A 22,934-nucleotide genomic window follows, 5' to 3' on the forward strand; every position below is an offset into this window, starting at 1 on the left:
TCAGGCATCGGATTGGGCATTTTTTTTTATTTATTATATTTATTATATTATATTTATTTTTATATATACTTTTTTGCACCGAAATAACACTTTTTCTAGGATAAAATATTTTTTGCAAAAAAATACACAAAAAATATTTTAAAATTCATCAATTTTCACTAAATGATTAATTGAAGGGTGGCATGACAAAAGGGGTCAAGCAACAATTTTTCGAAATTGAGATTTTTTTATAAAAAAATCAGGTAAATCGATTTACACAGTTCTGTAAGAGGATTTTCTTGTAAATTGTTTTTTAAACTCGTTTCTAATAAAAATAAGAATAAAAAAATAGCCTAAATTTTTATTTACAATGCAATTCAGTTAAAAAAAAGAAAAGAAATGAATATTATTATGAATAGGTTAATATGGTTAAAAATATTGCTTTCTTTTTAATGTCATTAAATATAATATATTAAATTTCGCTGAAAAATTTGATGTCTATTTAGAAATAGTTTTATTCTTTATCTATTTTTCAATAATTTAAATATTATTCTTTTGTTAATTTTTAAATATTCCTGTTTGTAGTTTGTATTTGAAAATTTCTGTACTGTTTACTTTCAAAAGTTAACATTTAATTAACAATTTTCTTGAAAACAAACAACTTTTTTAAAGCCAACTTTTTTGCATTCAATTCGCCAATTCAATATTAAAAAACAAATTTTTCAGTTTTTCTTTAAACTGTACATTTTTTTAACAATTAATTTTATAACAAAATATGCGCATTTCACGTAACAGCAAAATGGTCCACTTTTAATTATTTTTCTCACTAATATGTATGTTTATCTTCATAAATTATATTTATACTGGTAAAGCGAAATAATATCTCCAAATGGTTTTTTTTTAGATTTTTCTTTAATGATCAGGAAAATTTTTAAACGTGTTATTTTCGTTTCCTGTAAAATCATTAAATTGTTGCTTGACCCCTTTCAAAAGGTTTTTCATTAAAATTATATGAAATCTTAATTCCTGTGGAAAAATAAATAAGAATAACTGTTTAATTTTTTTTTAACAAAAAGTATTGAAGTTTTGAATAATTTAATTTAGAAAATCCGAAAAAATTTTTTTCTTGAAAAAATGCAATTAAATTTTTTTAAAAATAATTGTATTTCCGAAAATAATTTAAAAAAATTGAAGCAATTGAAAATTTTGTCAAATTTCATTGAAATAAATTTAATATTTTAATGAATTTTATTTGTTTACTTTTAAAAATTATTTTGAAATATAATCGTTTTTTTAAAGAATTCTAATTGAAAATTTGAAAAATAATTGAATTTTAAAAAAGTTTAGAATAGACTTATTACTAGGATAGTTCCAGTGGTATTTTGAAAAAATGAAGAATTTTCATTAAATTTCAAAAAGCAAATGTTTTAAATCTTTTTTTTGTGAGTTTCTTAATAACAGGGAAATAATAAATAAAAATAATGATTAATGAATAAAAAATGAAATGTTGACAAAAATAATTGAATTTTCGATCCGAGGCCTGTTTATAATTTTGATGATAATTTTTTTCTGTTTCTTTACCAGAGTGAGAGGATTGTCTTCCGGTGGAGAGTTGAGCTGTTCCTAAATGAGTCGCTCTGGCTGTCGGATCTTCACTACTGTGGCTGCTTGCTGCACTAGTTGGACTATCCATATTTCTCGAATTGCCGATCACGTTACCATTATTGGCACTCGTGACACCTCTTGATTGAACGGGACTTGGACTCGGCGAGAAGACGGAATGACTCACTGGATATTGATGGGTTGCCTTGATGTCAATCGGTGATATCCACATATCCTCCAAGGGTATTCGACCCTTCGATTCCACCAGTCCCGGTGTACTCTGACATCTTCCCATCGCAGCTGTAAGTGCAAATATTTATTTTTCTATTTTCCACACATCAAAAATTCAATTTTTTAATTAATTTTTATTATTTGTTTATTATATCGCCCGCGGTCCTTAGGGACCATGAATTGGTAATCTGAATAAATAAAATGGTAATTGGCAAATATTGACGAAATTATACAATAATATTAGTAGGGGAGACTGGGGCGAAAAGTTAAATTTTGCTTAGATGCAAATATTTATACATCAATATTGTACGGCAACTTGTCCCCTACAACTTTCAATAAAAAAGTTTCTGATATTTTCGCATACAATACATGTTTTGTCCTTTTTTGAAAATTTTGTTTTTTAATGGCTGGGGCAAAAAGATAAATTCTATTTTTATAGCCTACTAAAACTATTTTCTAATAGGTGTTAAGTAGTAGATAAGATAAAGTATACGTAAACAAGTAATTTAGTTAATAAAAGATCTTTGTTTACTTAACAAAAGCTTTAGAATAGTTATAAAGTTAATAAATTGCAATTTCAAAAAAAAAGATTTTTTGGTTTATTTCACGTAAACGGTTTTGCTTTTTGACAGAGTACTTGCTCAATGTCAAATAAATAATTTTTAAACAAATAAACCCAAAATAACGAAAAATAAAAAAAAATTTTAACAACATGTAAAAATACATTTAACTTTTCGCCCCAGGGTGCGTTTTTGGCTTTAAAAACAAATATAAAAAATCTGACTAAAGATATTTAGCAAATACCTTTAGGTATCTCTTCAGGGGACCCAAATAATGAAGTAAAAAAATCGCGGCTAGAATAAATGCAAAAAATATACTTAAAAGTTGATATTTTCTTTTTCGAAAAAATTTTCAAAAGTAGGTTAAAAAAAACTTTCAATATAGACACCACAAAAATGAACAGAATTGCACACAACTCCGGACATTAATTTAGGGTGATAACACCCTTCTATAATTAAAATTGCAATGCTCTAACTATTTCCGTTCGAAAGATAATGAATTTTAACTGTTTTCACAATTTAACTTTTCGCCCCAGTCTCCCCTATATTAATAACATAATGCGAATGAAAATAATTTAATTAAACAGGGTTGCGACAGGTCAGGGAATTCAGGGAAAAGGCAGGGAAAGTAAAATTGGTCAAGGATAAAGCAGAGAATTTTATCAAAAGTAGTGGAAACATATTCAACTTCCAGAATTCATAAGAAAATTCTAAATTTTGTTGTACAGCAGCCATTAAAAAAATTGAATAGATTTAATTTAATTTTCCATTCTCTCTACTTCTGACAATAATTAAACCTTACAGACTTGAAATTGAATTTATTTAAAATAATTTCGCTTTAAATTTTTATAAATAATATAAATAAGTAGCAAATATTACGCGCGCCAGCGATTGAAACGCAGTATTTAATTTCTTATTATTATGTAAATTACAAAATTTTTACTTTCAAATATCAAATTCAATTTTTAAATAATTTCAGATTCAAAATTTGAAAAATTAAAGTTTAATAAAATTCTTCAAAACAATTAAATTATTCTCAATATTTTCGAAAGAATTAAATTATTTCTAAAAATATTAATTTCATTTTTCGCCGAAATTAAATTATTTTAAATATTATCAAAAAAATTCAATTATTTTTTGAGATTTTCAGGACCCAGATATTATACCATTTTCGACTTTTTTCGACTATTTTCAAAAAATGCGACTTTTTTCGACTTTTCTTCCGAATATTGAAATAATTTTTAGTATAAATTGCAACTTATTTTCGAAATTTACAATTAAAAAGAGTTTCAATAAATATTGAAATTTTGTAAAATTTAATTAAAAATAATTGATTTTTTTAGTGTTTTTTAAAAAATTTTTGAAAATCAACATTTGAAGAATTTTAATTGCAAATTTTGAAAATAATTGAAATTAAATTCCTCGGAAGAATTTAATTTTTAAAACAATTTTTAATATATTTCGAATAAATTCAATTATTTTCTAAAATCTTAATAAATCCTTCGAAACAATTGAATTATTTTTATAAATGGTAAAATTCTTCGCAAGAATTCAATTATTTTTATAAATAGTAAAATTCTTTGCAGGAATTCAATTATTTTCAAAACATATTTAATTGAATTTTTTGGAACAATTCAAATATTTTCAAATATTTACATAAAATTCAATTATTTCCTAAAATTTTTAATAATTTCTTCGAAACAATTCAACTATTTTTATAAATTACTAAATAAATTTTCAAAATTTACAGTGGTAATTAATGAAAATTAGCTACAAAAAAATTATATTAAAATATTTTTGATAAAAATAATTCTTAGAATTTTTGCAATCTAATTTTATAAAATTCAATTACTTTCAATATTTTTAAATATAAATTTCCAAAAATTCAAATATGTACATACAAAAAATAATAACATTAAAATTTTTTACAATTATTCTTAACATTTTAACAACATATGACTTTTTTAGATTTATTAAAATTGTGGAGAAATCGCGTTTATATTAATAATTAACTTTAAAAATTCAATTATTTTTTTAATAGAATTTACCAAATTTCAATTGTTTGGAAATTTTCTAATTCTATATAATTGAAAAACTATTATCTTTCATAAATTATTTTTAAAATATTTTTGAAAAATTAATTTTAAGAATTTTTTTATTATAATTTTTTGAAAATTAATTAATAACTTAAAAAACATGGGACAGTACAGTTAGAATCATTATAAAGAACTGAATTTTTGTATTTAAATAATAAATCTGTCTATATTGTGGCCTTGGGTCCTTTGGACCCAATGTCACAATATAAACAGATTTATTTGACAAAAATTAAGATCCTGAAAAAATTCTAAGTTGTACTTAAATAATTGAATTCTCTAAGAACTTTCGAAAAATTATTAGAAATAATTGATTTCGAGAAGAAGTTTGATTAAAAATTGTAGAAAATAATTGAATTTTAAGAGAATTAAAGTTGTAATTTTTAGAAATTATTAAATAGAAGGTTTTAAATAGAAATTTTTAAAATTTTATTCCCGTATAAAAACAAACAAGAAATATTTAAATATTTATTTAACAAAATTATTCAAGTTTTAAATAATTAAATTTAGAAATCAGTGAAAGATCAGAAGAATTAAAAATTAAAATTTTGTAATGACACTGAATTAAATAAACGACTACTTCGACTTTTTTTCTATTTTAAATCGACTAAAGCGACTTTTTTTGCTCCTTAAAGTCGATCCGAGGCCTGGATTTTAGTAAAACTCTAATATAGAATTTAATTATTTTCATAAATTATAATTTATAAGCAAGCACAAAAATTCTCAGGGGTTCAATTATTTCAAAGAAAATTTTTAAAAAATTTCTTGAAAGGATTCAATTATTTTTTAATAAAATAAAAAAATTCTATTTATAAAAATTTAATTATTTTCAAAACAATTTTAATTAAGTTCGTTAAAAAAAGTTGTAAGTTTTTAATTATTTTCATATATTTAATAAATAAAATAATATCAGAATATTGAATTTATGAAGTTTCATGAAATTGAATTGTAAACAAATGGAGGTCAGAAATATTTCATGTGAAAAACTTTTTTTATTTAAATAAATTAATAAATAACTGAATTGTTAAGAAACTTTCTCAAAAATTATTGAAAATAATTGAATTAGAGAAGAATTTTAGTTAAAATTTCTGGAAAATAATTGAATTGAAATCTTGAAAATAATTTCGTATAAGATAAGATGTTTAATTTTTAACGCTTTGAAATGTGAAATTCGAAATTTTCTAAAATATTAATTCCCGTGGAAAAAAAATAATAATGATTATTAAATATTATTTAAAAAAAACTATTGATGTTTCGAATAATTTTACAATTAAAGATATCCAACAATAAATATTTTACAAACATTTTTCTTATATCTAATTATTTTTTGAGTGAATTAAAATATTGTTTAGAGTCAGAGAAAAAGTCAAAATTCTCTCTGGAAATCAGGGAAAATTAAAATCAAACTTTTGTGGAATACCATGTTAAATAATTATTATTTGTTTAATAATTTATATTTTTTCTGAACGAGGGAAAATAAAATTTGCAACAATTGCAGAAAAAATGCCGAATAATCAAATTTTGTTGTCTAATTGAATTGGAAGAAAAGGAGAATTAAAAAAATGGAGCGTTGAACTGGAACGTGAACATTTTAAACGATTTAGAAATTCTTGAAATGCAATGGATTTCAAGCCATTGGGGATATCAGATTTTCCACATGCGTGGTTGAATTCGCGTTTTAGCCGCAATAACGCGTATAGAGTAGACAAACGGTACACCTGAATCGATTGTGCCCAGTTATTTGCTAACAGTACAAAATGTATCGTACTCATCAATACAATGGAGAGGGATTAACAAAAACATTTTTATTTACATTTAATGTCTTTTCTTTGTCTTCAAATTCAAAGCTTTAAACCTAATTCGCTGAATTTTCCGAAAATAATACGGATTTTTGTCTTTGAAAAATTTTCGTTCCTTTTGGATACAAAATTAGGAGAAAATCCTTAATAACAAAAGAAGGAGAAGCGAAAAAAATAGAGAAAAAAATGAAAATTTGGTACCAAAGGGGACCAAAGGGAGAAAAAAGAATTTGAAAAAGTTTATTGCAATACATTAGTATATTGGAATTAAACGGGAATGTACAGAGTGTCAAACGGGATTTGTCTCAAGATACATATGTGGACAAAATTGTTATTGCTGTGCTTGGAAATGCAGACATTTCAGACTGCAATCACAACCGCAAGCTCAAGTTGCCCGAGGGTCGGTGAACCACTAGTGCCACTTACGGAAACAACGACTGTGCTAACAGTGATATCGCTTCACTAGAATATCTATCTCTCTTTTTCATCGTAAAAAAGGACAATCACTCCAAAACGAGAGAGAAAGCAAAAAAAGAGTTATCAGTTGCAACTGTTAGTTCGATCGATATTATATAACAGTTCACAAATTTCTTGTCCCTCAAAAAAACACCTTTCTCTAAATCTCTCACAAAAATAAAAAAAAGAATATTCAGAAAATCTATATTTAACAACGACCTAAAGTCTAAAATTTCCGATATTTCCAGTTATATTAAAAATTCCGAAAATTCAAGTAACAACAAAAATATTACATACATTAACTTTTCTTTTAAATTCTAATTGGTCTAAATTCGCATAAAATCAAAGAACATTAAAATAGAATTAGAAAATTAGTTAGAATTAGAATTAAAAAATTAAAATTAGACCCTAATTAGAATCGAAAAATTACAATTTGAATCGAATTAGAATCAAAAAATTAAAATTAGAACCAAGTTAGAATCGAATAAAATTAGAATTAGAACCGAATTAGAATCGAAAAACTCCAATTAGAATCGAAAGACTACAATTAGAATCGAATTATAATCGAAAAATTTGAATTATAACCAAAAAAATTAAAATTAGAACCAAATTAGAATCGAAAAACTACAATTAGAACTGAATTAGAATCAAATAAAATCTAAATCGAAAAATTATAATTAGGTACAGTGTTGCCACAGGTCAGGGAATTCAGGTAAAAGTCAGGGAAGTCAGGGAAAAGTCAGGGATTTTTACTAAAAGTACTGGAAAAAATTGAATTTTTCAAATTTATGAGAAAACTCTAAATTTTTTTTCATTTTTGCCTCGTAAACTATGAAATTACCTCGAATTTTAATACAAAACCTTCAATTTTTTCAATTTCTGACAATAATTTCTTTTTAAATAACTTAATTTTTCAAAAACTATCATAAAATTATGACTTATAAATTATTTAATGAATAATTTTTACAATTTTCATAAATACTAGATTGATAGAAGAATTTTAGTTAAAAATACTAAAAAAAAAAATTGAATTTTGAAAAAGTTACAAATGATTACAGAAATTCAATTATTTTCAAAAGTTACAAAAATTCTTCGCAGAATTTCAATTATGTTCAAAAATTTAAAAAAAAATTCTCGTGAAAATTTCAATTATCTTTATAAATAACTAGCTGTCGTACCTGTCTTCGACGGGTTTTAGTTTCTACTAATACATTTAACAGTGTGTCTACCAATCTGGAAAATCAGGAAATAGTCAAATGCAGAGAACAATATTTATCAATTTGTAGTACTTTAATTAATGTATTAAAAAAATTAAATTTTCCATACAGTTTTTGGAGTTATAGTAGAGTCTAATTGGAACTAATTGTATCGCAAGTAGACCCTACGTTACGACTGCTAAAGCCTAACATAAGACCTATATTTTAGACTGAAAGTGGGGCTTAAATTTTGACCTGGGTCTGTTTTCATAAATATTATACATCAATAAAAATCAAAGAAAAAAGCAATTTTTTAAAAGCGAATTAATATAATGAAACTTTTTCTTAATTTGATAGGAAAATTCCCAGCTTTTTCCAGTTTGGTAGATACACCCTGTTAAATGTATTAGTAGAAACAGAAAACTGTCAAAGACGGGTACGACAGCTATAGTAATATAATCTATATTTATATGAACTTAAGAAAGATTATTATCATAAAATATATAAATTTTTATAGCCATTTGTAGATTTATTTATGGATAAAATCAAGTAAATTTAAATTTGACAAAAAAAGATAAATCGTGAAAAATTTGGACAAAGCAGGAAATTTTGTTAAACAAAAATAGACAGAGTGTTAACTTTTGTCTTTACATTGCTCAAAACATCTCTAAAAGTTAAATCTAGAGTTAAAATAAAAAAACGTTTTAACATATATAAGTTTTTGCCTAGTGGCGTATAATATGCTTGTATTGTATCACAGGTGACTTACAATTCTTGACATCCTGTAATATCATTTTAATCATAAAAAATTTGCATTTTCAATATTTCTGAAGTTCTTGAAAATATTAGATTAATTTGATAAATAATTTTGAATTACACTATTTTGACGTCAAAATATTAATCAGAGACTCCAAAAATACTACTGAATTAAACTTCATAGTAATTAGTAGAGGTGTGCAAAAAGCTCGAAAAGCCGAGCCGAGCCGGGCCGCAATTTTTTCGAGTCGAGCCGAGCCCGAGCCGGGCTCGATGTATCGGGTACCCGAAATTTTCGAGTACCCGAAACATTCGGGTACCCGAATTCACTCGAGTACTCGAATATTTCGGGTACTCGAATGAATTCGGGTAACCGAAATTTTCGAGTACTCGATTTAATTCGAGCTTTTAAATTAAAAAAATTTTTTTTTTGAAAAAAAAAATTTAATTAAAAATTAATGTAGAAAATTTTGGATTTTCTCAAGGGCTCGAATCAAATCGAGTACTCGAAAATTTCGAGTACCCGAAAGTTTCGGGTACCCGAAAAATTCGAGTACCCGAAATTATTCGAGCTTTTTATAAAGCTCGGCTCGGCTCGGCTCGAAAAATGAAAAGCTCGAAAATACCCGCTCGAGCTTCGGGTTTCGAGCTTTTTGCACACTTCTAGTAATTAGTATCGATTTTTCGATATTGAAAATATTTTTAAATTTAGGTACTTATAGGATACTATTTTTTGCAAAATTATGCTAAAATCTGACTAAATAACATATAATATTCAATTTTAGAAAGTTTAAAAGCTATCCATTAAAAAATATGAAATTTAGAAATTTTCCATTTTTTGAAGTTTTTGAAAATATTTTTATATTTACATCTTAGTTGTAGGATAGTATTTTTTGCAAAATTATGCTAAAATGTGACCAAATAACATGTAATACTCAAATATAGAAAGTTTAAAAGCAATCCATGAAAAAATGTAAAATTTTGAAATTTTCGATTTTTTGAAAACATTTTTATACTTACATATTAGTTATAGGACTTTATTTTTTGCAAAATTATGCTAAAATGTGACTAAATAACATGTAATACTCAAGTATAGAAACTTTAAAAGCAATCCATGAAAAAATAAAAAATTTTGAAATTTTCGATTTTTTGAATTTTTTTAAAAAATTGAATACCTCCCGTTCTAATTAATATTTTTTAATCTGTAAATTTATAAACCTTCCTTGGGTCAACACCTAATAACCTACCAAGTTGGACTTAAATTGATTCACATGTTTTTGTGTGATTGGGGTACAAAGTTTTTGTGACAGACATACATAATACATGTACATTAAATTTTTTAAGAATATTTTTGGAATCTCTGATGTCCATAATAACTAATCATGTTAACATTTTAAAGTTTTAAGCAATGTACAGACAGACATCTGATTTTATTAATAAGGATAAAATTCTACATCGAAATTCAATTATTTTAAAAAATTTTAATAAAATTCTTGTCAAAATTCCACAGGAATTCAATGATTCAATATTTATTATTTAATAAATTTCTTTGAAATAATTCAATTATTTTCATAAGTAATAAAATTTTCACAGGAATTCAATTATTTAAAATACAAAATTTCATAAAATTTTTCGAAAAATATCAATTATTTAAAAAGATTTTTATAAAATTCGTCGCAAGAATTTAATTATTTAAAAAAATTTAACATAGTTCTTTTCAAGAATTCAATTATTTTTATAAATAATAAAATTGTTCACCGAAATTCAATTATTTTTATAAACTTGAATAGAATTCGTTGTAAGAATTCAATTATTTATATAAATAATAAAATTCTTCACAGAAATACAGTTATTTTTATAAATTTGAATAAAATTCGTTTAAAGAATTCAATTATTTTCAAAAGTAATAAAATTATTTTATGAAAATTTTAATTATTTTGATAAGGGGCCGTACACATAATACGTCACGCGGCTAGGGGGAGGGAGGGGGTCTGAGAATTGTGACTAAGTGTGACATGGGGGAGGGGGGGTGAACTCATGTGTTACGTCACAATCTTTTAAATTCAAAGATTATAAGAAATTATATGTGACAATGTCACTTTTTCTAAATAAAACAAGTTAAAAATGCTTTAAACTATTTAATATCTATTATGTACCTGTTTAACATCTATTGGCATATTATTTATATTATGATGATAAATAATATATTCTCTTAATTTGAATCAGTTAAAAATCATGGTTTTAACTGACAATCAGCAGTGACTGACTTTTTGCTTCTGAATCAGTTAAAAATAACTGAAAAATTATCCACAAAACACCGACATTTTTCTAAATATTGTATATTAACGATTTGCTTGCATAATTCGAAAAATTTACTTGCAAAGTTTATTTTAAAATTGTGTAAAGATTTAAATTTCTCACTCCAATAAATGTCTATCGTCAAATTTTCTTAAAAATATAGCTTGAAACTTTCCTGAACATTTGAATTGCATTTTCGACTATATTGTCGCGAAAATTTTCCTGAAAATTTAACTTAAATTTTCAGGAAAGTTTCGCGCTAAACATTTACTGAAGTGGGATATTTATATCTTTCCACAATTTTAACTAAACTTTGCATTTAAATATTTCGAAGCTTGCGAGTAAATCTTTAGTAAATTTTTAGGAAAGTTTCGGTGCTATATATATAGGTAGTTATCACAGGAAAAAAAAAGTCTGACTCCGTTTACACCTTAAATTCAGCCCATGTATTTCACATAAGTCTGTCCTTGTTTAATGGGGCTGACTCCGTTTACACCTTAAATTCAGCCTCGAAAACAGGCTAAAAGTAAAACTTTTTTTTTAGTGTGTAAACGTGACTAATTGAATCAATCAAAAACAATTGTATTGAAACATCAGTTATTTTCAAGTAATTGTCAGAAAAAAAATATTACTATTTGAATTAGTGACTGACTTTTTGCTTCTAAATCAGGTATTTTTAACTGATTCAATAATTTAGAGTGTAAGATACAATATATATTGTCCAATGTATGAAATTTACAGTGAAATTTACGTGTGTGACGTGACGTAGGGGGGAGGGGGGGGGGTTCAAGATTTGTGACGAAGTGTGACATAGGGGGAGGGAGGGGTTAAAAATGGTCAAAAATCGCGTGACGTATTATGTGTACGGCCCCTAAATAATAAAACTCAACGCAGGATTTTAATTATTTTGTATACAATATTTTATTCAAATTCCTCGATAAATGTAATTATTCTTAAAAATTTTATTAAAATTTGTCAAATGAATTCAATTATTTAAAAATTTATTGATAAAATTCTTTATGAGAATTCAATTTTAGCAAACATTCAATTATTCAATAAATTATTTATTTTTTAATTTAAATAATTGAATTTTTCTAGAATTTTCTAATAAAAATTGATTTAAAAATGAATTAACAAATAATCGATTTATTATTATTTATGAAAATAATTGAATTATTGCAACGAAATTTATTACATTTTTTTAAAATAATTGAATTTTTTTGTGAAATTGTACTGTTTGTAAAGATAATTTAATTCTTGCGAAGGATTTTTGTAAATAATTAACTTATTTTAAAAAATTTTATAAAAATTTAAATTATTACAAAACATGAAGAAGACGATCACTCCGAGTCGAAGACTCGGAGTGATCGCCTTCTTCATGTTTTGTAATATTATTCTTATAAGTTGTTGAATTTCAAAAAGGTTTGAATTCGAATGTGTTGAAGAATTTTAATTCCTACAGAAAAATAATAATGATTAAATATTTATTTAAAAAAGAAGTTATTTATGTTTTTGAATAATTTTACAATTAAAGAAATTTGTAAATAAATGTAATAGAACATTTTTTTTTGAGTATCTAATAATTTTTAGAGTGAATCAGAATATTCTTTATAGGGTCAGGGAAAAAGTGAAAATTTTGTCTGGAAATCAGGGAAAAGTCAGGGAAAAATAAAATTAAATATTTGTGGCAACCCTGAATTACAATCGAATTGTAATCAAATAAAATTTGAATCAAAAAATTACAATTAGAATGGAATTAGAATCGAAAAATTAAAATTAAAATCGAATTAGAATTGAATTAGAATCGAATAAAATTATAATCAAAAAATTAAAATTATAACCGAATTAGAATCGAAAAATTACAATTATATTTGAAAAAAATCTAAAATGGAAATTAGTTTCGTCTATCGAGTCTAATTATTGGTCTAATTCTAATTTTATTGAAGTGTCACTATCGGTATTTTTATACTTCTCAGCGGTTAACTTCTTTCGGCAACAAGTGAGTACGAGGTGTCTACTCGACGAAACCTCTTCTCCAATTCTTTTTACTTTTATCTCTCTCTCTCTCTCTCCCTCTCTCGATTGTCACCTTTCACGTGTGTATTTTCTTTCTAGAAAATATTTTTTTTTCTTGTACAAGAAAAGAAATTGACATTTCTTATAAGAACTTTTCAGTACTTCCTTTCACTATTAATTTACGAATAGAATTGAGAAATGGAGAAATTTTAAATTAGATTGAGAAAAATGGAAATATTCGGAATTATTATTTTTTTTATTTTCATGTATAAATTTGATAATATTGAAATTTGGATCGGTAAATTATTTTAACGGTCCAATTATTTGGAGAATCTGTTAAGTGAGTAAGCCATAAAAGATTAGAGTAAAGCTCTGAATAAAGCTACAAAGCAAGTACTTAGAGGGCCATTCTCTTGAAAATCAGGAAACTACTTGGTGTTATAATAGAACGGCTTTGGTCACTGACAATCGCAGGGCAATTATCATCTTCAAATTGTATATTAGTTTGGAATATTAAGCAAATATTCCAAATTGGTATTGAGAGGAAGAGAGGGTCTGGCATTAACGGTTATTAGGTTTTTCACTTCTTGCTCTTGTTCTTTATTAGGGGGATTTTTCTATTTAAATAATTCAATTCTCGAAGAACTTTTGGAAAATTATTTAAAATAAAATTTACTTAGAGAGAAAGTTTAGATAAAAATTCTAGAAAATAGTTGAATCAGGATTGCCACAAGTCATGGAATTCAGGGAAAAGTCAGGGAATTTTATTAAAAGTACTGTAAAAAAATTAAATTTTTATAGAATTCATAACAAAATTATGAATTTTAGTGTCTTTTTCATTTGCCTTTAAACTTTATAAGAATTGCGTTTACAATTTTTATAAATAATTAAATTTCAAAAGATTTTAATTTGAAATTTTAGAAAATTTCAATTTTTAATGAATTTTATTAGAAATTTTAAAGAACTTGGATTTTTGAAAAAACTTAATAATTCAAATTCTTCTGAAATTATAGTTAAATTTTTAATATATATTTAATTAATTATTAAAAATAATGGATTTATAGAAGAATTTTAGTTATAAACACTAAAAAATTCAATTATGCTAAAAAATTTCCCTCAATTCAATGATTTTTAATATCTACTATTTTAATAAAATTTTCTAAAAGAATTGAATTATTTAAAAAAGAAATTTAATAAAATTCTACGCAAACATTTAATTATTTTTATAAATAAGGAAAATTTTACAACAATTCAATTATTTATACAAATTTTTTAAAAATTTCTTCGCAATAATTCAATATTCAATATTGATAAATAATAAAATTTTTACAAGGATACAATTATTTTCGTAAATAATAAAATTCTTTCTAGGAATTCAAATATTTTCATAAATAATAAAACTCATCGCAGAATTTCATTTAAGAAATTTTAATAAAATTCATTAAAAGATTTCAATTATTTAAAAAAATTTGTTGATAGAATTCTTTATAAGAATTCAGTTTAAAAAAACATTTAATTATTCTGTAAATTATTTATTTTTGTATTGAAATAATTGAATTCTCGTAGAATTTTCTAATAAAAAGTTATTTAGAAATGAATTTCAGTTAAAATTTTAGATTATAATTGAATATTAAAAACATTACCTAAAGCATGAATTTTTAGATATAATTGAATTTTGAAAAGGTTTCAAATTAAAATCTTTGAAAATTTGAATTTTTCATCGTTTTAACTAACAATTCTGTAGAATAAATTTTTTTGAAAAAGTTTAACTGAATTATTATTTGAAATTATTCTAGTTTTTTATTTTCTAATATATGTTTAAATAATTGAAAAATTTCCGAATAATCGAAATTATTAAAAATAATTGATTTAAAGAAGAATTTTAGTTAAAAATTCTAGAAAATAATAATTAAATTGACATGATAAAAATACTTTTGAAAGTTACGGTAACAATATTCTTATAAGTGATTGCGGATTTCAAAAGTTTTGAATTTGAAATTTTTGAAAATATTAATTCTTATGGAAAATTAATATTAATTAAATATTTATTTTGAATAAAACTATTGACGTTTTCGAATAATTCTACAATTAATGAAGTTTGCAAGTAAATGTGTTAGAACATTTCTTTTGAGTATCTAATCATTTTTGGAGTAAAGTAGATTATTTTTTAGGGTCAGGGAAAAAGTCAAAAATCTGTCTGTAAATCGGGAAAAATTCAGTGAGAGACAAAATTAAATTTTTATGTCAACCGTGCAAATAATTCTTCCTTGAGTTCATTAAATTGTATTTGAACCAATAATTTCAGTATTTGAAGCAAATATGAATTGAACCATTTAATTGACTCAATTAAAATTTATTTAGTTTTAAGTAAATATTTATTTGATAAAATAGACAAGTAATCGGTTATTTGAATAAAATATTTTTTTTCAATTTGTGTAGAAATTAGAAAGATAAGAAATTTTTGTTGTTTTTCCAAAAAAACCAGCTCTTCTATTCGAGTTTGAAACAAAAATTCGTGGAGCTGAGTAAAAAAAGGGAAAAAGTCTAATTTATTAAAATAGAGGAAAAATAAGATGAAAGAAAGTGGAGCTAAGTAAAGAAGGAAAAAAGCCCAATTTGTGAAAATAGAGGAAAATAAAGAGAATATGGGAAGCACTAAAAAGTCTGGTATTGAAAAATCCCCAAAAAAAATTATTTTGTTTCGAAACAAAATTTCCGTGATTTTCTCCTCCTTCTTAAACAAAAAGAAAAATTGAAATTAATTTAAATAAATAAAATAAATTTAAAAAAAATATATTTTTTCAAAATAAAAAAGGAAAATAATGATAAAACTGAATAGGGGAAAAAAGGTGAATATAAAGTGGAAACTTACCCTTTTCGAGTGGTGCTCGTTTATATTTTTCCAGTCTCTTAACGGCGATGGCTTCCAATCGTACCCTGGCTGCCGGATATTCCTTGAGAACGTCCCACATGTCCTTTTTGCTGAGAACGAATAGATCCGAGTAGCCAACTGATCTCACGCTCGCTGTTCGTCGGTTACCTGCGTTGATTTAGCCATTTATCGGTTATTAAGGAGTGCCAAGCGTCTTAACTACTTCCGCTTTTTTTAATTTCGCTATTTTTTATTTATTTATTTATTTATCTATTGTTTTTTTTAATAATTCAAAATTAATTTAATATACATAAGCACCCCTTTTTTTAACGGGATTTTCGTTGTATTATTTTTTTAAGTTTTTTTTATTTTGGTTAAAGTGAAAAGGGGAATTAAAAAAGTGTATAAAAAGAAGAATGCGAGTGCAAAAAATTGTAGTGAAGTGAGAAAAATACAATGTACGTTGAAAGAAAGGGAGCATGGAAAAAATTGTTTTTTTTTATTATAAAAACACGGAAAAATAGTCCATTATCGTAAAATACTTGATTTGGAAATAAATATTCTAAAAATAGGAGAAAAAATATTTGCTTATGATAAAATACGAAATAGGAATTTTTTTAAACTAACTATACTTCAATCAACATTGAAGTATAGTTAGTTTTTGAAAAGAAAGCGAGGTCGATAATGGTTTGGATAACAATTGAAAAAACCATAGATTCTATTGTCTAAACGAATAATAATGAAGGGTAAATAACACATTTCACAAGAGAGAGTATAAAAGAAGGATCCGATTCGTTTTTTCCTATATCAAATTCGTTTCGAAATATCGACAAAAAAATTTTTTTTTGTAAAACGAATTTTAATATTCTGATAGCGAATTAGTAACTTAAAAAAATATATAAAATTTTTGAAAATTAGAATAATAATATAGAAAAATTAGAATTAAATTAGAATCGATAAATATTAGATATAATTAGAATTGAATTAGAATCCAAAAATTACAATATAGAAACGAATAAAATTGGAATCGAAAAATTACCATTAGAATAGAATTAGAATCGGAAAATTAAAATTAGAACCTAATTAGAATCGAATAAAATTTTAATAAAAAAGTTACAATTTATTGGAATCGAATTAAAATCGAAAAATTAAAAGAACCGATTTAAAATAGAATGATATTAGAATTGAAAAACTAGAATTAGAATCGAAAAATTAAAATTAGAATCTAATTAGAATCGAATAAAATTTGAATCGAAAAATTTACATTAAAAATCGAATTATAACAGAAAAATTAGAATCGAATTACTTCGAATAAAATTGGAATCGCAAAATTACATTTGAGCTGGCAAATTAAAGAAGGGCACATAACCAATGTAATTCATATGAATTAGAATTAGAAGCGTAAAATTAAAATTTATTAAACCGAATTAGAATCAAATAAAAATTTGTATCGAAAAATTACAATCGAATTACAATCGAAAAATTAAAATCTGAATTAAAATCAAATAAAATCAGAATTAGAACCTAATTAGAATCGAATCAAAAATTAGAATTGATAATAAATTACAATTAGAATCAAATTAGAATTTGAAAAATTAAAATTAGAATCAAATTATTATTGAATTAGAATTGAATAAAATTAGAATTAGAACCTAATTAGATTCGAATAAAATTGGAATTTAAAAAATTACAATTAGAATCGAAAAATTACAATTAGAATTGAATAAAATTAGAATTAGAATCGAATTAGAATCAAATAAAATTATAATTAGATCTGAATCAAAATAGAAAAATTAAAATTAGAACCTACTTAGAATCGAATAAAATAAGAATTTAAAAATCATAATCAGAATCAAATTGTAATAGAAAAATTAGTATCGAATAAAATTGGAATAGCAAAATTACAATTAGAATCGAATTAGATTCGAAAAATTTAGAATAGAACTTAATTAGAATCGAATAAAATTTGAATCAGAAAATTACAATTACTATCGAATTATAATCAAAATATTCAAATTAAAACCTACTTAGAAACGAATAAAATTTGAATAGAAAAATTACAATTTGAATCGAAAAATTAAAACCGAATTAGAATCGAATTAAAATCGAATAATATTAGAATTAGAACCGAATTAGAATCGAAAAAGTAAAATGAAAACTGAATTAGAATCGAATAAAATTAGAATTAGAACGGAACTAGGATCGTTTCGTAAAAATAATATTAAGACGAATTAGAATCGAATAAATTTAGAATTAGAACCGAATTAGAATCGAATAAGTTTAGAATTAAAACCGAATTAAAATCGAAAAACTACAATTAGCATCGAATTAGAATCAATATTTGCAGAAAGTATAATTTTGTTTATTTGGAAAATATTTTTTGTTTACAAGGGCGTATAAAAATAAATTTCCCAAGAGAGAAGGAAAAAAAATTTTTCAAATAAAAGAGAAGACGAGAAAAATGTTGCTATTTCTAATGTAATTACTGAAAAATTCTTCTTATATATGCTGCCATTTCTCCTAGAGACAAAATCATGTCCTTATAAATAAAAGATGAAAAAATTAAAAAATTAGGAAAAACGTAGTGATGGAAATTTATGTATTTTAGTAGCGTAACTACTGCATCGTGCAATACTGCAATGCGGAAGGGAGAAGAAAGAGGAGAGAGAGAGAGAGAGAAAGATTTATGAAGACTTTGGACCCATCAGGGGAATCAAGTGTTTTACGATTTTTTTACAAGTTGACTATTCATCGCAAACAACAATCATAATTTAATTCCACGCGCTGATTTATTATCACTTAAGAATTTGTTTCTCAAAAAAAAAAACAATCTTTTCTTCTCATTCGTGTAAAAGGAATTTGTAATCCAGAGTAATATCTGTAGTTAACATTATCCAGAATAATATACTATTTATGATCTAGAATTAAATTTTCCAGGGGAGAGTTTACCGATATTTTTCACTATAGATAGGTACTATATTTAAATAAAAATAATTTAAATATTCCATAAAATTGTTTTTATAATAATTTTTTTAGATTCAGTGAGAAAATTAATATTTTTATTTTGACACTTTTTGAATTATTATTTTTCTTAAAAATTCGTAAATTTTGGAATCCATGCTTAATTAGAATCGAAAAATTAGAATTAAAATCGAAATATAATAGAAAAATTGGAATTAGAACCGAAAAATTACAATAGAATCGATTTATAATAGAAAAATTAAAATTAGAATCGAAAAATTACCAATTAATAATTTCTAAATAATTTTTTTCCAATCTTTATTATACAAAAACAAGACTAATTTTTTAAATTGCAATAATTTATTTAAAATATTTGAATTAACTTCAATACAATTTAACGAAATTTTCAATTATTTGAAAATATTTCAATTAACTGTTTTTGGGAATTCAATTAGTTTGAAGAAATTTTGATTAAATTTTAATTACAATTTTTCAGAAACCCAATTTGTTTGAAATTTCTAAATTAAATTATTCAATGCTTCAGTAATTTTGATACATTATTTTAAATATTTATTGTTATTTATTTTTCCACAAGAAGTAAAATTTTAAAAGCTAAAAATTTTAAATCTTCGGAAATTTAATTATTTCTAAAAATTACAACTGTAATTCTTTCTAAAATTCAATTATTTTTTAGAACTTTTAGGTAAAATAAATTGTTTTTTAAAACAATTTTTTTTCACAGTTTCAAATGTTAAAGTTTGCAGACCTGACTGTATTTGTTGAGGATTTGATTATTAAAAAATAATTTCAAATTAAACATATATATCCAAATATTAAATTAATTTCTAATAAATATGGATAAAAATTTTTCGAAAAACTAAGTTTTTTAGAATTTTTAATTTCAATTATTCAAAATTAAAATTTTCAAAACTTTTAATTTGAAAATTTTGAAATTTAAGTAGTATTAGTGAATTTGCATATTTTCAACTTGAAATGATAGAAAATTTAAATTTAAAATAATTTTAATTAAAAATTCTGGAGAAGTTATTTTTTAAAATTATTTTTATTTAAATTGTTTCGAAATTGTTCGAATTTTTGAATATATATTTAATTGAAAAATGTTTGAATGGACAAATGGATTTTAGAATTATTTTAGGTACCTAAACTTTATTCTTTGTTAAAAAAATCGAATTCTCAAAGAATTTTCCCAAAAATTTATTAAAAATAATTGATTCTTAAAGAACTTAATTTTAAAACTTATTATTAAAAATAATTAATAATTAATACAGGGGAGAATTCTTATTAAAAATTGTATAGAAAATAATTAAATTGAAATCTTTGAAAAACAATTTTATGGAAGATTTAAATTATTTTCTTGATAACGTTAAAAATATCGGTGAACCCCTCCCCTTAAAAATTTATTCAAAAGTAGAAAAAACGGAATTATATAGAATTTAAAAAAAAATAATTCTCCCTCGTTAGTAACGAACTTTTTTCTTTAATACGAAATTGGAATTTCTTTTTTAAGGGAATTTGAAAATAATGGGCGAGTTATTAAAATTTAAATCTACGATGCAAGTGCTGCTTTTCTAAGGACAATGGACTGCTACTATAGAATAAAAAAAAAAGAACGAAAGCTTTTTTTTCTTCTCTTCAAAATATCATTCGGTTTATAGTGAAAGAAAAGCAGTTAAATAATGTGGAATAATATACGAGAGCCTATATAATATTATATAATAATTGAAATAAAAAAATATGGGATTAAAAAGGGGAAAGACATCACAGCAGATCACAGCAGATTTAAATATGGGTTTCTGAGATACAACGTCATATTTATATATATATATATTCGAAAAATAATTGAACGAGCGTATAGAATATATATATCGTGAGAATATTTAAGTGGCAGTGCAACAAATTTTATAATATCACAGGACGTAAAGCATTAGGAATTTTATATAGAAAAACACGTTACACATAAAAAAAGGAACAGAAAAAACTATTATAAAATTCATACGTCTTCTAATTCTACTTTAAAGTTTGAGTAAAAGTATTCACTTTTACAATGCATTTTCGTGCAAAGGAATTATATAATAACATTTTCTTTATTTAAAGAGACAATTATAATACCATTAATTATAAAACCTCCAATATTTGCAAATTTTTAACTAGAAAACTTATTTTTAAATTCTAAAAAAAGTTTTTAATTAATTTAAACAATGCAAATTATTTTTTATATCGAAAATTATTTTCAATACAATTAAAATTTAAATTTAAATTAATTAACAACGAAAAGAAGTCACTGTTTTTTTTTTAAAGTGATTTATTTTCACTGTTAATTCGAATTAACGGCATTGAACTTTTAATTAAAATCGGTATATTTGACTAATTTTTGTAAACAAATCTCCTTTTAGTATTTTATTTTCAACTGTTTTAATTAAATTGACTGATTACAATTGTTTATAAACACAATGGACTAAAGTACTGTATTATTAAACAATCAATTTATACTATTTTTCCTGGTATTTTTTAATTTTATTATTATTGGTAGTTTTCGAAAGTTTTTAGATTTACGAGGACATTTAGACTGTATTTTCAAAATTGCATATTAATATCTACTTGTAGAAAAAATCGACAAAATTGTAATTATAATAATTTTTTCGCAAGGAATTTATTGGTCAAGAAATAAAATTGATCTAAAAGATTTGTTGACTAAGAAAAATATTTTTTTCTTTGAAAAAAAATTACATTTTCTTGAAAACCATTTTTTGAAAATTGGGAATTCCATTCAAAAAATTATTATTTTTAGTTTTCTACTTATTTTTTAATCAATAATTTAAAAAAAAATGTTTAATACTTTCCAAAATCGACTTGTTTTTAACCATTTGTTTCAGAATAAATTTTCAAAAAAGAAGTAAAAACATTTTATATTTAATTTTTAATAGGAATTATAATTATTACAATTGAGTTATTATCCAAAATTTTAATAAAATTAATCAAAGGAATTCAATTATTTTTTTAAATTTTGATAAAATTCTTCAAAAAAGTTAAAATACATATTTTCAAAAATTTCAACAAAATTCTTCTCAAGAATTCAATAATTTTTAATACTTATAATTGTATCTATTTTTAATTGTATTTTTTAATCAAATTTAATTATTTTCAAAAATTTCCAATAATACTCATCGAAAGAATAATTCAATTATTTTTCACAATGACATTTTTTATGACATTCTACGAAAAAGTGAATTATTTTTAAAAATGTTAATAAAATTCTTCGAAAGAATTCAATTATTTTAAATTAAATTTAAAAAAATTATTTGAAATAATTCATTTACTTTTTATAAATAATAATATTTTTAAAGAAATTCAATTATTTTCAATTTCAATTTAATTTAGTTTGACAATAATTATATTATTTTATAAAAATTTTGATGAAATTCTTCGCAGGTATTCAATTTTAAAATTTTGAATATAATTCTTTGAAATAATTCAATTATTATCATAAATAATAAAAATCTTCAAATGAATATATTAAATTATTTTCAAAAATTTTGATAAAATTCTTTATAATAATTCAATTATTTTTATAAATAATATAATTCTTTGCAGGAATTCAATTAATTTGAAACAATTTGACGAAATTCTTTTGAATGAATTTAATTATTTGGAAAAATTTTAATAAAATTCTTCGACAGAATTGAATTATTTTCGAATATTTTGGTATAGTTCTGTACCTATATAAGAATTTAATTATTTTGAATACAATTTTAATTTTATTTCTCAAAAGAAGTCAATTATTTAAAAATGTTTTATTAACATTCTTTGAAAGAATTTAATTATTTTCAAAAATGTTGAAAAAAATTCTTTATAATAATCCCATTATTTTCATAAATAATAAAATTTGTCTCAGGATTTCAATTAATTTGATAAATTGTAATAAAATTTTTCGAAAGAATTCAATTATTTGCAATAATTTTAATAAAATTCTCTAAAAGAATTTAATTTTTTGATAATTTCAGATTCAAATTTAAAAAAATCCACTTATTATTTAATTAACTAATTTAATTATTATTGTTTTCATTATTTCAAATTCAAAATAATAAAAATAATAA

At 23.1% G+C, this 22,934-nt stretch overlaps 1 protein-coding gene across 3 annotated transcripts in view; it reads right to left on the reverse strand.

Annotated features, from left to right (window-relative positions):
- The window catches only part of LOC122509866 (cyclic nucleotide-gated cation channel alpha-3), a 400,219-nt gene that overhangs the window by 2,047 nt on the left and 375,238 nt on the right, over window positions 1-22,934 (reverse strand). For all 3 annotated transcript variants that reach the window (XM_043624160.1, XM_043624159.1, XM_043624158.1), the window contains exons 12-13: window positions 15,859-16,026; window positions 1,561-1,881 (exon numbers count right to left, since the gene is read on the reverse strand). In XM_043624160.1, coding sequence (XP_043480095.1) covers window positions 1,561-1,881; window positions 15,859-16,026 — 489 coding nt within the window. The remainder of the gene's footprint in view (window positions 1-1,560; window positions 1,882-15,858; window positions 16,027-22,934) is intronic.

Source organism: Leptopilina heterotoma, unplaced genomic scaffold (assembly GCF_015476425.1).
Source record: "Leptopilina heterotoma isolate Lh14 unplaced genomic scaffold, ASM1547642v1 Lhet_63, whole genome shotgun sequence".
Classification (NCBI taxonomy): domain Eukaryota; kingdom Metazoa; phylum Arthropoda; class Insecta; order Hymenoptera; family Figitidae; genus Leptopilina; species Leptopilina heterotoma.